At 38.9% G+C, this 15,214-nt stretch overlaps 1 protein-coding gene across 2 annotated transcripts in view; it reads right to left on the minus strand.

Moving 5' to 3' along the window:
- Window positions 1–14,453, minus strand: part of zip (myosin heavy chain 10) — a 94,599-nt gene extending 80,146 nt beyond the window's left edge. Inside the window, exon 1 of one of the 2 annotated variants that reach the window (XM_089241754.1) lies at window positions 13,778–14,453. In XM_089241754.1, the coding sequence (XP_089097880.1) occupies window positions 13,778–14,134 (357 nt within the window). In that variant the 5' untranslated portion in view covers window positions 14,135–14,453. The remainder of the gene's footprint in view (window positions 1–13,777) is intronic. The other variant, XM_089241755.1, reaches the window with a different exon arrangement.
- Window positions 14,454–15,214: the final 761 nt, after the last annotated feature.

The raw sequence follows: 15,214 nt of genomic DNA on the forward strand, positions 1-15,214 counted from the left end.
TTCAGCGAGTACAGACGTCAACGCGGATTCGTCACTGACAAGCTTCATAACCTACTTGCATGGCAGCTCTTGTTAAAGCAGGAAATAATAATTCACTCGAAAAAATTACAGTAAACCCTCTCTGCCGCTGTGGTGGTCGAGTGGTGATAGTGACGGACTCGCATCGCGAGGACCCGGTTTCGAATGGAACAGTCACCAGTGGTGGTCGGCTAAAGATGGTTTTAAGTGGTTCTCAATTTTGAGCCGATCTTCCCGTTAAAAAGTCTAGCCACAGAGAGCAACAGGCCTACAAGGTACAATTATTCAATCATTTCACTTCATCCATAGTTAGAAGAATTGATGGCAGGTGGCAGCACTACACATAGCCGCTGTGGTGGTCATAGTGACGGACTCGATCCGCGTTTTAAACCCCACCGTCGCCGCAGTGGTGATCGGCTGAAGTTGGTTTTCTGCGGTTCCGAACTTCGACGCGCAAATGCGAGCCGATATCCCCGTTAAAAGTCTCGCCGCAGAGAGCAACAGGCCTACAACATTATACTTATTCATTCATTACACTTCACACTCTATGAGTTGAAAAACTAAGTTTAAAAAATTGATTGCAGATGGCGGCACTACACATAACAAGCATTACACAGAAACAAAGTTCACGGAAGGTTCACTATACATACACACGCATTCAAACATGTACCAATTCGTTAGAGGTTCCGCTGAGGAATCTGGACGAGGTGCATGTCTGGTTTAGTAGTAGCACTACACATAACAAGCATTGTGCAGAAACAATCTTCACGTTACGTTTAAAACACGTACACGCACATTCCAGCATGTATCGGTTCCTTAGAAATTTCATAGAGGAAAGTGTACGAGGGGCATGTACGGTTTAGTGGTAGTTCATTTTATATCCCCCCTCCCGCGCGGACAGAGCAGAGGGCCATGGTTGGCTTTTTGGTTCGGTTAAGTAGTAAAACCTCTCTGGACTCATTTTTCGACTCGGTAGGTACCACGAGGTTGGCTAAGACTTCGGTGTTTCCCTAAAATGGACGATATTGACCGTTCGGAGCAATGGAACGGAAACAGTAGAAGCAACAGATACACCATGGAACTAGAGATGGGATTAATTTTCGTCTGCTACTCGGCCTATTTTGCCGAATATTCGGTTCAGCCGAATAATGCTTAGGTATTCGGCCGGAATATCTGCAAATCTAAGCGACTGTGCAAACTAATTTTAAAAAATTATATTAATTGGAATTACTTCGCATAAATTAAAAATTTACTGATTATATTTTATTGCATGGTGTACTCTCTGCGCAAGAGGTTATCTCAGGGTGAATTTCTAGGATAAGTGAAACTGAAAATAGAATCCTACTGCAATAATGTGGAAGTGAGTATGAATTACACAAGTTCACTAACTGAAGAAGTACACTAACTGAAGAAGTACCTAGACAAGAAACGTATTGAGCTACTGAAAGGGGCAAACAACATCCACAGAAGAAAAATAAATCATAAATTTTACGATGCATAAATACTTGAGTAAATAATAGTTGATATTTTGTTAATTTGATACAAAATTGTAAAAAGTGCTAAAAAAAAATCGATTCTGTAAGTACGGTGATACTTCGACTAACAAACGCCTCAACTTATGAATTTTTCGGCTAACGGAGACTTTTTTGCGATTGATTTTTCTGCTTCGGCTAACGAATACGGATTCAGCTAACGAACATTTTAGATAATATCAATGCAAACAATAACATAAAATAGCCGCATCATGAGCTGAATTTTCGCACCAATCATCAGAATTACTGTGATGGCCGTAACTAAGATTTTCGCCGCCCCCACAACTTTGAAATTCTATAATTTTGTAATGGTGGTGTTGTTTGTTCCCACCTAAAACTGCCGCTTTCTAAATTTTGCCGCCCGGGCAGTTGCCGCTCCCTAGTTGCAGCTCTGATTACTGTCACTAGAGCCCATTAACTCATGTCCACCTCGGCATTGTTTTTCCAAATGTACCTACACTTCTCATTCTGAAATTCTTTGAACATTTTCATATAAAATGCAAGATTCCGCCAAAATATAAAATGCATTGTAAAAAAAGGTAACCTATGTTTTCAGATCATTCGTTCTTTCAGTGCAACTTTGGCACAAGCTAAACATTCGGGAGAGATTATCTCCTCTATCTGCATAATACTGTTTATCAGAAGCAGAAATAAGTTGACGAAATCACAAATGGATGGGGGACAACTATAGGAACTGGACTGGGTTGTGTCAACACCAACTACAGAAGACTAAAGCTGGTGTTGGTTGCGTACATAATGAAAAAAGATCTTCGGTATCTCATCCTCTTGTAGATTCTCATTTATCCAATTTTAAAGCTGTTAATTTTAGCCTTAAATCAGTGTTTTTTTTTATATAGTATTCCTTGATGTTTTAAAAAACTTATCTTTAAATTTTGGGTAGAAGCTGGAATAAATCAAACGATTTTCTATAGAAACCTATGGTAAATCATGTTTCGGCTAACGAACGTGATTCCGGAACGAATCCTCTTCGGTAGGCGAGGTATCACTAGTAAAATACATTATCGTTAAATTTGATTGTCAGTATCATGGACCTCTCAGTTACCGTTTTTTTTATTTAAATAATTAATTGCATAATTAAAATTTAATATCAATCATTTGAAATTCCCAATAAATATATTTTCAAGTAAAAACGACATTTTATTTATAATTGTAATGAATTCCAAGAAAATTGATATTCGGCCAAATCACTATTCGTCCCATTCCCTACATGGAACCTTATGGGTTAAAAAGGAGGGTTATTGTTTCGGTGACCATACAACCCGTATTTTCACGTAATTTTGGCCATCCAAATTTTTTTCTTTTGTAATAACATAGTTTTTTTCACGTATTTTCAATGAAGCCAATTCGAATTTTCCTTTTTTATTAAAAAAAAATCAAGGACTAAAATTATATTCAGAAAACAAATTGTGTTACGATAGCAGCCATCGGCAATTTTTCACCGTTTTTATATAGCAATAGTTGAAAAACTGCTTTTGAGAGCTAACACAGGAGTTTTAAAAAAGCACACTCAAGAGGATATCGTGGCTTGATACGCGATTCAGACATAGAAAAATATCATTCCGATGGCTTATGAATCGTTTCTCATGAATCAATCTCACTAAAATCAATCACACGACCCACTTTTGACACTAACTTGACGGAAAGAAGCTGGGAAAAGATATTTAGTTGATGAATATATATAGCCTACGTTGTTTAAATTTTATGAAATTCCCTCCCACCTTTTTCAATTATGTAGACCTGAGAAATCAAGCCCAGCAATCACTTCAGGGGAAGATTAATATCGAGGAAATGGAACAAAATTTAATTCATGCATGATGTTCACAAAACCTAATAGAAAAAAAAATAGAGTATTTTGTATTACACAGGAAAGTTCCAGAAAAAAATAGCTCATTCTCATTCAGCAAAATGGTTTTTTTTACTGGGGGAAAAACGTTTTCCTTCCCAACCTAAAAGAAAGCTTGTGTTTTCCTGTCAACACACTGCAATTTCTGGCGCTTTCCCGATGAGTAAAAAGCATTCAGTTTCAAAGAAATAAATTCAACAGCCACATCAACACTTTCTTTCACACACACATTAAAAAAAAATCTTTCTGGCTTTCAGATGGAAAGAAATAAAATGCAAAATAATAATATAAAAATGAGTTTATCTTCTCGGATGAAGAATGTTTATTGGTTCCAGGAAAAAAATTCCCAGAGGTCTATTCCATCAAACCAACTTTAGAGGAAACACACAAGAGTGTATTTAACTGATCATGAACTAGAGTAAGTCACAAGGGAATATACGGAGGTCGAATTCTAAGTATTTCTTCCCTTTCCTACATCCGCAAAACAAAAATTACGCATTCCTGTCAGCATCACCACAAGATAGTTTTTCCACCCAGCAGTCAAAGGGGGTGTGGCTAGCATGATGGTATTCGGCTGTGCAGGGTCTAGGTTGGATTCACACGGTTTGTGTTCACGTTGGTTAACCCCCTTCACTTACAGGCTTTTGACCACAAATTTGGACCACGCGCAGTTGAACCAGCAGAGATTTGAGCCGATATCCCTTTTGAAAACATCTCTCATAGAGCACGCAGACCTTCAACATACTTACATTACATGGAACTCCAACCATTTATCGTCTCAAAATATGGAAGGCAGATGGCAGCATCAACAAGAACACGAAACAAATACAACTCTGACAACATAAATACGTTATTGCCTGAAGCGGATTTTAGTCGGTTAAGACTCCAGGCGCTAGAGAAAACATCGGGCCCGTTAAATTGGAAGAAAATGTGAATCTTTGTAAAGATTTTGGGTTTTTAGCGCTCTTCAGAAGTCGGGACTCCGGGTACGCGCCCGCTGAGAAATCAGCTTCTGGTTAGGGCCACTCATTTTTCTACGCGTAACACCTTCCGTCATGTACCGATTTGTTAGAAATTCCGCCGAGGAATGTGTACCTGGTGCTTAAGGTTAAGTAGTATTATATACAGGGTGATTATAATTGAAGTTCCCATACTGAGTAGTTTTTTGCAAATGCAAAAACTGCTTATCAGAATGAGCCAAATTTTTAGGATATCTTAATGAAACTATAGGAGAGATTTATGAAATAAAAGAAAATAGTTCAACTTTCGACCAGCAGGTGAAAGGGTGGCACTTTTTTCTATTGAATTTTCCTTTTAGCCATGGACCATATATACCAAGTTTCAATGGAATACGTCCCTCCAGAACGGGCACTACATAGGCAGTATACCGACAGGTGCTACATTGGTCTGAGCAGTGTCAGTATACTTAATTAGGAAGTTATTTTGCAAAAACTAATAAGAATTAGGTGAATATAATGTATTTAATGAAGCATAAATAATGCAGATTAATTAGCAATGATTTATGATATACAGGGTGATTATAACTAAGGTTCTGATTTCAAAACACTGTAAAAAAAGAACGATTGTCAGAATGACTTGAAAATTGACATGAATATTCCTGAAAAAATTCAATTTTATTTGATAAAGGGGAAAAAATACTTAAAAATGTAAAATTAATGACATCATCAAACATGGGGGAAATTTGCTTGCAGAATGGAAATGATAGCCAGTCATGGCAGAATGATACCTCAATTATAGCATTTCACGATTTCATAATTCATGGAAACATCACAAAAAACGAAGTAATTGAACAAATAACTACAACTTACTTAAGAAATGTTAAATATGTTATCCACCGCGTGTTCTGGCTACGAGGTAGATAGCACAAAAATTCTTGTTCAACAACAGAATCAGAGTATGCCATGGTCATAATGTGGATGTGCTTGCAATTCAGCTTTATTAAACCAAACGCGCCCCCCCCCCCCCCCCGCTCGTTAATATTCCTGAGGAACTTCTAACATATAGGGAATGCACTGGAGATTGCCATTCACCAAAGTTTGCAATCTGACCACTGTTTATAATATTTTGAGGTACCCGCACAGCCAGAAGTTGCAAGGGTTAAGGTGCATCCTCTCAAAATGGGTCTTCAGCAGCTGCTTTGCTGGTATTGCAATGTGCATCTTGATAGAAGTTCTATCCACACACTGATGCTGTGGAAGTGCCGAAGTGATGTGGTTGCACAAAATAGATTATACTGCTGGCCAAGTACAGCATCATCTACTTGCACATTTTGCACTTTTTTCTTTTGCGAAATAAACTTCCATTGCTTCAGGAGTATCCATGCAAATTTTCAAGTCATTCTGATCAGTACTTATTTATATAGTTTTGGAATCAAAACTTAAATTATAATCACGCTATATATAGCTGATTATTTTTCATAAATATGTTACTACTATATAGTAGAACCTTGATTAACTAGGCTTAACAGTGTGTGTGTGTGTGAAAGTATAAAAAAAACAACTATTGAATATTAAGACTGGGAGATATACAGTAGAAGATGTGCTACTTCTTATGGGAAAGAAAATGAAAATGTATGTGAGGTAATGTAACAACTAGTACACTAGTCTTTGTCCTTTAAGGACAGCTGGTGTCTTAATTGGATTATAGAACCACCTGCCCCTAGCATGATGGTGTCACTACTGTAGCTGCTTCTTTGTGAAGGGAAAAAAACCCTGTGAGATAATACACCACTACATTTAGATGTATGATGCAATCATTATTCATGAATTTGCTAAAGATAGAGCATCAGAATGTAGCCAAAGGTTAGAAAATGTTGTAAGAATGAGAAATTTTGGCTTTTATATATAACTTTAAATAACTAAGATACTTCATATTAAAAATATATATATATTCTGGCCACTTTTATGAGACTTTTTGAAAAAAACCACTTATAAAATCTTTTGTCATTTAAAGATATACCGTCAGAATGTACCCCAAGGATATAAAATGTGGTAAAAATGAAACATTTTGGCTAATAATGAACCAATATGATATTTTTCAAAAAAAAAATATATTTAGGCAACTTTTATTTGATTTTTTGAAAAAAACAACTTGGTTTAAACCAAACAACCCTGCTACTCAGAGTATGAGAATTTTAATTATAAGCACCATGTATATAGCTAACCTTTCCCTATGTATGTTATATCATATTTTTTAATCAATTGTGGGGGTGGGGGAAACGTAAAAATATGATGCTGTGGTAAAGAAGAATGGTAACCTGAAAAGAAAATTGTCAATCAAAAGTTCCACAAGAAGCGAGAGAAGTTTGAATGCATTTCTTCCATTTACACAGGGCGGTTATACTCATCTCTGTAACGTTAATTAACTAAATTTAAATGAATTCGGAGCATGTAAATGGTGTTTCAGTCGTCAAGCTCTCGAGTGATTAAGTAGATAAGTAGAACAGAATCCAGTCTTTTTTTTTTGACTAAGCAGGCAGTGTGCATCATGGCCCCTAGGCTGGGATCTTTTGCGGGCAACCGGTCGACTTTTCATGTGCCCCCTTCTGTAGTTAATTCATAGCGTGAAAAAGCAAAAAATTATGAGAACTGTCCTGCGCCCCAGGACTGAAGCCCTGTGAGCCCCCCCCCCCCCTCCTTGTGGGGGCCATGGTGTGCATGCACTAGTAGATGCAGTCTTGCATCATCCAATGATCATTCTATTTGGTAACTTACGTTGGGAAAGATTTTAAAGTACTTGACTTGAAATTGAGTTATCTACTAAATCACTTAAACCATGTAAACAGGCCTTTAGTTGGAGCAAGGATGTTTCTTTAACTTCCTGTAAACATATTGCATCCATCTCTTGAGTTATGAAATCAAAAGATAATTGATTGCAATATGGATTTGGACAAATTAGCTATGATACCTCCAAGCTGTGGCCTTCCTGTTACACTTGACCTGAGAGCGAGAAATTCCGAGTTGTGGATTGTGAGGGGTAGCTCTTGGGTGCTAAGGCTAAAACACTGGCTGGTACATAACGGTTTGCTCCTATGTCTAGAATTTGTATCTAGGCTGGAGACATCTGTGAAATTAAGATATTGGCACCATAGCTCAAATCAGAATTCTCTTGACTATCAACTCCGGGTTTTGTACTCATTTTGCCTTGACATGCCCATGAAGTCCTAGATTGCAGCATTCAGCTTTTGGAAGAAATATATTGTAGGGCAGAAGACTACGCTGGAAGATGCACCCATGCCTTAGCTCGAGTTGTCATTTTAAAAAATAATGTAATTTTTAACCAAGAGGAACTTTCAAAAAATTTAAACATATCAGAAAATATGTATCATTCCCTCCCTCTTATTTTCCAGATTTTCTAGTCGCCATGGCGATCAGGGACTTGGGATTTTTCAAGCTCTGTAGAACGGCAATCACAAAATGGTTCAAATAATTATGCATTCGGTTTGTTTAAAATGGATATTTAAGGTAAATCCTCACGTATTCATGTCAAACACTCACAAATTGGGGATGTTTGTTTTGTATACATGTGCTATCCTGCCTAGATACAGACTGAGGATTTTTATGGAACAAACTACATTTGTAAACAATAAATCACATTTGTAAATGTTCTAGGTCAGAGCCCTCTAATGTAGAATCACATCTTTAATAAGCACAAGTTCTTACATTTCATAATTCGAAATCATATTAATTTGAATTAGGTAATTATTTCGAACATAAAGTAGGACCTTTGATTAATGGAGGATAAGGGGATACCCTTTTTTCATGTTGACCAGCATGCACACTGTCAGGAAATCAAAAAGTTCTGTGCCATCCTTGAACTTCAATTTAGCCATCACATACAAAACATTTTAAGCACAAAGTTTTTCCTAGTTGCCGTGGGATTTGCGGATGAACCCAAATAGCAAGACTTGTAAAAAAAGTCAACATGTTACTAAATAGTGCATTTTATGCGAATAAAGTTCTTATAGGACAGAACGCAATCTGACAGTTCCTGTCAGCTCTGACTTGTTGAAAATGCCAGAGTTCCCAAGTGCCAAATGAGATTTTTCCTAAATTTTCTTCATCTATAAAAATTGAGCATTTGCTCAAAAGTTGAAGAATGCATTGAACAGTTTGTGGTTCATAATCCAGATTACTGGCAAAAATTGAGATATTTGCACAAGGTAGGCTGCTGGAAACCCAGGCTGACTTATCCTGCATCTTTGTGCAAAGCGTGACATCAGTACTATCATTAAAATCAATTGCTGTTTCCTATGTTTCTTAATGTTTTCTTTTAATGATTAGACATCACTTTGAACAAAACAAACTGGTTTTGCTGGAATAAGATGAAAAATGATGTCTGCCTGTACTGCCTTAGTTCAAGGTAACATTACATACCAGGGCTTAAATCCAAAAAAAAATTAGACACCAGCTGCAGGCCCGTCATTTGGCGGGGTCAAGGGGGGAACAGCCCCCCCCCCCCCAGCTTTTGAAAATACACTAAAAATGGTATATACATACATACATTGAGTACATGTTCTTTGCCGCCGCAGCCTCCCCCCCACTGGAAAAAGTGGAAATGACAGCCGTGACCAGCTGAATTTCTTAGAAGCCAAGAATGATTTTAATCTTAAGAAAAACGGTTCTAAATAATGGATTTTTTTTGTTTTTTTTAAGCATGTGTAACAGGAAAAGTTAAAAGACACTCCCATTAAATCAGAAAATTTTGCGTCATTCAGACACCAATTTATCAATACAGAAAATTTTATTCGCCAATACTGATTTTATAGTTGCCATGGCAACCTGACACCTGAAATTTGTCAATCTCTGCTATATACTCAGTTTTGGATGCTCCACTCAAGGATTTAATTTACCACCCACGGGTAAAAAGATGATGTGGAGGTCTGCTAACTATTATTTAGAAAAATACACACACTTGATGGCTACCAATTGACCCCAAAGCAGAATATGCAGAAATCTGTGACGTACGTCGCAGAACAATCTGGAAGATTTTAAGAAAAATACAGAAAAATATATATTATGGGAACTGCAGAACATTTCCAGTCAGCGGAGGAGGGCTCGTTGCAGAACAATGCGAAACATTCTACTTTGGGGCTAATTGATAGGGTCTGCTTCACATTTTTCAACAACCCATCAAACCATCTCATTTGTAGTCACATTCGTATAAATATGGTGACATACATAGTAAAGTAATGGAATAATATTAGCTACTTACACAAATGAGTCTAGAGCAGGGCTTGAACAATCAAAAAACAAAAAAATTTAGGCGCCAGACAAATTTCTTAGGAGCAAATTTTTTCTTTCTCCTTTTCAGAGAGACTAACCCCTTTCATCTTGGAATTGATATATCAATCATATATTGGCACCAATACTGATTAATATAGTTATCAAATAGTTAGCAAATTTTAACCATCCAGGTAAGCATGGGTCTATGGCCAGTGGCTCTTGAAGTATGCATCACTAACCTGTCACGGGCGTTGCAGCAAGCTAGTGACATTGACATGTGCTTTGAAGAGGCTCTTTGTTAGACTATTCTGGGGAGCACAGCACAGAAAAAAGTTGGCTGAGGCAAGGGAGCCACAGGTGGCAAAAGTTTGAGAACCACTGGTCTATGCAGTGGTGGGATTCAGCTGGTTTGATAGAACCAATCCTTAACTTTCTGCAAGTCAGTTGTTAAAACTGTACATGAGCAAGTATATAACTAACTCTGGCATAGGATCAACTTTATAGTTTGAAATACAAAAATATTATATCTAAATTCACTAACCTAGAGCACCCACTCCATCCAGGATGTAGGGCCACAAGTCTCGAGATAATGCGGAGCTCACTAACAATTATCTCAAAAAAATACACATATGCTGTAATATGTGCTCAGAGCGTGTGTAGCCCCTTAACGTTGCACTTGTTTTATGATCTAGCTAACACTGCCATCTGTCTTCCATTTTGAAGTGAAGATCGTAAATGCTTAAATTCTCATGTTATATAAGTCAGGGCATGACAAATCCCAGGTCATCATAGCGACATAAAAAATTTATATTGGCGTCCAATATTTTCCATGTATGATTACTAGCTTAGGCAAAAGAAATACACTTGGCTCCTAAAATATTTGTTTGCAGTCTCAATTTTTTTTCTCGACTTGTCACGTCCTGATGTATGATGTATCATTTTGAAGGTGTGCCTGCTCTATGCAGGGAGACTTTTTCAAGTGAGAGAGTGGCTGGTATTCGCTCCCTGAAGTTGGAGAATCACAAAAAAACCAACTTCAATTGGCCAACTGGGTTTGTTGGCTGAGGATGACAGTCCACAATGACAGTCCAGCACAATGCCCACAATATCGTGCAGCAGCTGTAGCACAGACTGTTGGGTCTATATGGGTCTAATGACATGGAAGAATGTAACAATATCAATTATATAGTTTTTGTATTTGTTTAAATTATAAATTTACTAATTTTAGGAGCCTGCTCATGGATGTAGGGCCATGGGTCTTAACGCTTTAGGTGGTTTTCAAGTTTTCCCTAATCCACATAACTGCCACATTGTAAATAAAAGTGCACTTTCACTGCAAAGTGTAAAAATAAGGGTCTATCTTTACCACTAGCATTTTATAGTCCCGTAATACATTGACCGTTTAACACATTGCCGTGGTTTGCCACCATGGTATCGCCCACACTGCATGGGCGGAGATACAGAAGTCCAGCATCATAGATGGAGTGGACTAGCCTATCTAAAAAAATGTATGCGTAGATATGAATTGACAAATTTTGACAACATTGTGCCCACCCCCTCCCAGACTATCACATCTATCTACCTATGTCGCATTGAAAGTTAAGAACCCAGATATTTCAAAGTAACCAAAATAAAATAGATCAATTTGGACAAGATCTCAGGATTGCCGCTGTAAGGGTTAAGATACTGGGGGAGCTCTTTAACAGTTAACCTCAATAGAAACACATGACAACTGCTGATTTATGCTCTTCACATTTCAGCAATCAACAGTCAGTTATTGGCATGTTGTAAATATAGTGAAATTTGTGTAAAATAACTGACACTTTCGATCATGAGCAGATATGATTTTACAAATTGCTAAAAATTAATCAATTTGAATGGGGGTGACCTAATGTCCTGCATTTTCTAAAACAGTCCCGGTTTTTCTGGGGGGTTTTTTCATCCCGACTTTTTTGAAAAAATATCCAAGTTTTTTCCCAATTTTCAGTCTTGTTTTTTGCACTTTATTATTTTTTATTTTTTTATTTAATCAAAAACGTTGATACAGGTAATTTTCAACAGATTGAATGTAATATTATCATACAGAAATTGCGAAAATTTCATGAATGCATGGTGCTTGGGGGATGGGGGTATCAACCCAACTACCCCCTCTGATCCGCACCTGCTTTTAATGGTATAACATCCGCTGCTTAAATATTAGTTATGATTGATGGCATATTTTTGGGGGCTTAGCAGGCTAAATCATGTTAGACAACAAGCTGAGAGGGATAGCAAATTTATGGAATATGTGGCCAAAAACATTAGCAAGATGGAAGAAGGGGGGGGGGGGCAAAATTGGATTGGTATAGCCCACCACAAATTCACCTTTCTGCTCCGAGAGCAAGGGATTTGATCCATGAGTGGCCAAATAAGCATCATAGAGAGTGCAAACACGTGAATGACCAAAGAGTGGCCTAGAGCATTTGGTAAGCACTTAAGAAAAAGCACCAAAAGGACTTAAGAAATAAATAACCAGGTCAGTGAATGTGACCAAAAGAGTAGCCTGCAGAGTGCGTGAGCATGGGACTGAACAAAAGAGTTAATGTGCCGCATGTGAATGTTCAAAAACATTATCTAAAGCATGTGAATGCCAAAAGAGAGTGCAAGCATGTGAATGACCCAAACTGTTTCCCAGGAGCACAATGGGAACAACAGGTTGAAGATTGATGACCTAGATTCCAAAAAGAGTGTGCAAGCATAGGCACTGGAACCCAGGAACTGTGTCTGTTTGTGCCACCCCTTCAATAAATTTTATGATGGGGCTGAGCCCTCATAATAATTAATGAATATATAATGCAATGTACCACTCCCCCCTCCTGCATAAGGGCTCGAGTCCCCTAGAAACTGGACAACTGGCATTTTTCAGCCCCTCCCATGGTTTTTCCATTTTGGCATCTCTGTACTTGGCGAGACAAGGGGTATTTGCAAGGACAGGGCCCAAGCAGGTTCGTGTTCTCTTGGGCAGTGAATTCAAGGAATGAAGTCAATAAAATTAGACTAGAATGGGAAAAAGGGTGGCAAAATTTGTGGTCTTATTTATGGGGTGTCAAAACTATAAATCCACCACTGGGTCTCAAAATAATGTGGAGCTCCAGTTATCTCGAATAAACACACACCCACCTGATTAGCACCCCACACACACTTAAACAATCATATATGGTCACGTTACAAATATATCAACACTAACGCAAAATAAGGAAGACATTGATTCAATGGTATGCTCTCTTTCAAACTATAAATAGACACAATAGACTAATTTAACACAGGAGAGAACTCTTGTGCTGAGAAAAAGTCTCACACTCGTTGACACATAGTATGTAACAAACTTATCCTTTCCATTACTTGACCTTTCTTAGTTTTGGCGGGAGACAAGAAAATCTCGCGCAGTGAGATTTTTCTCCCAGGTTAAGGACCCAGCTACAACATATAGGGTTTGAGATAACGTGGAGCTCGTTAACAGTTATCTGGGATAAACACACACATGACAGCTGCTGATTAACATCCCACACCAACAATCATATATGGCCATATTCATAAGATGAATATATATGTTGATAATAGTCATGTTATACAAATATATCGCCACTAATGTAAAATAACGATGCTATTGGTTCAGTGATATACTCTTTCAAACCATAAATAGTCATGACAAACTAATTTAACCCGGAAGAACTCACTTTGTTTGCTAATTCATATGAAAACGTTTGCGCTGAGAAAAACCCTCACACTCGTTAACACACAGAATGTGACAAACTTAGCACTTTACCGTTACTTGAAATGCATTGATTAAGACGAAAGCGGAAACCCTGACCTTTCTTAATTTTGAGAAGGAGGCGAGAAAATCTCATGCGAGTTCTCCCGGGTTAAGGACCCAGTAACACAGCACGTAGGGCCATGGGTCTCCAGATAATGTGTAGCTCATTAACAGTTTATCTGGGATAAACACACACATGACAGCTGCTGATTAGCACTCCACACACTTCGACAATCAACGTCGACTATGGTAACATTGCAAATATATCGGAATTCATGGCAATAAATAACAATGAATGGACACTCAACGGTGGTATAATACTCACGTATATGAGTCCAGAGTAATAGCGGTCCTTGAGATTGTGCAGGACGGACGCCTCGTTGAGACAGGTGAGTTCGGCCATATCCTCGACTTTGTTGAACCTCGGTGGGTTCATTTTCTGGATGTCGTCCTTGTTGGTGACACACCTCTTGCTGGTCTCTATGATCTCGACCTCGAGTTCGTCGCCCCTCTCGGCGATGACATTCGCGGCGACGAACCCGTGGGTCTCGTGTGGCACCCAGATCATCTTCTTGGCCGTCCATTCGGCCTGCTTGGACGAGTCGTGGACGAAATTCCTGTCCACTATCAGATATTTCAGCTCGGGGTTCGCCTGGACGTCCAGCGTGCTCGGGTCCGCCATCTTTGTGGAAAGCCGGTGGTTGTTGTTATTATACTGGTGGGTAACAACACTCGGGGACGCGATGACAGTAATAATAACGATCAACGAAAAATAATTCTCACCCGGACGAACTCGATAATGATAATTAAAAAATTATCTAAATAATAGAGCGGGGGGAAAAAAATGATAATTGTTTTCCCGTCAGGAGGAACGCGGGGGGAAATCAGTCGTTGTTGGGTGTGGACGTCGCGGGCTTAAATGCCGGGAAAAACGGCATTTGGTTGGTTTGAGACAAGTGAAGTGAAGTGATCGTCTGCGCGCCAAACCTGAAACTGACGGCGCGGCGGGATTTTTTAATGGCGTTAAACTCATCGTTCCCAGGGTTACCTGACGGTCCGACGTTGTCGCCAATGTTGGCGATGGATCCACTCGTTTTAAGTAGGCTGACCACTTATGGTCTTGCGGGGGGGAATTGTGCGGGCTATTTAAATGACCCTTGAGGTTATGAATAATTGCATTTCGTAAACACCCGGCGCCAGGGTTATGGCAATCATCAATTATCTGGCGTGAAATTATTTTTCATTTACGGGGTTAGTTAGCACTGGGATAATCTTAAAAAAAAAGTAAATATATTTAGGTTAAAATAAATTTTTTTAGGGTTTTCTTTCCTGAGGGTCGTTGTGTTGCGCAGGGCCTTCTTGAGACCATCATGGATTCTTCCCGGGCCAAGCTGTGCCGTCTTAACTCGTGGGCCCCGGCCCGGGGGCCTAAAGAGGAGAGGGACGTCACAAAAAATAGATTTGTTTGAAATTTTCTAGAATTTACATGGTAGGGAATCCGAAAAAACCACTTGGCTCGGGGCCCCATGACGCTCTTAAGACGGCCCTACCTAGCGAATTTCAACCGGTTCATTTTCGTGAGGCCCCGGGTCCTGCCGGGGGAGAGCCAATGCGTTAACACGCTGCGTCCTCGAGCGGGCCCCATGGATCTCTAACCATTGACCATAGGACATAGGACTCGGGAAGATTCTTATCTTTAGTTTTTGTTTTCAATCAAACTATATAACGGGGCCCGTCAAAGATCCTACCCGGGGGGGGGGCA

The sequence above is a fragment of the Pholcus phalangioides genome, unplaced genomic scaffold (genome assembly GCF_987345545.1).
Source record: "Pholcus phalangioides strain wild (caught in Gottingen) unplaced genomic scaffold, Ppha-v1.0 ptg000014l_1, whole genome shotgun sequence".
NCBI classification, from domain to species: domain Eukaryota; kingdom Metazoa; phylum Arthropoda; class Arachnida; order Araneae; family Pholcidae; genus Pholcus; species Pholcus phalangioides.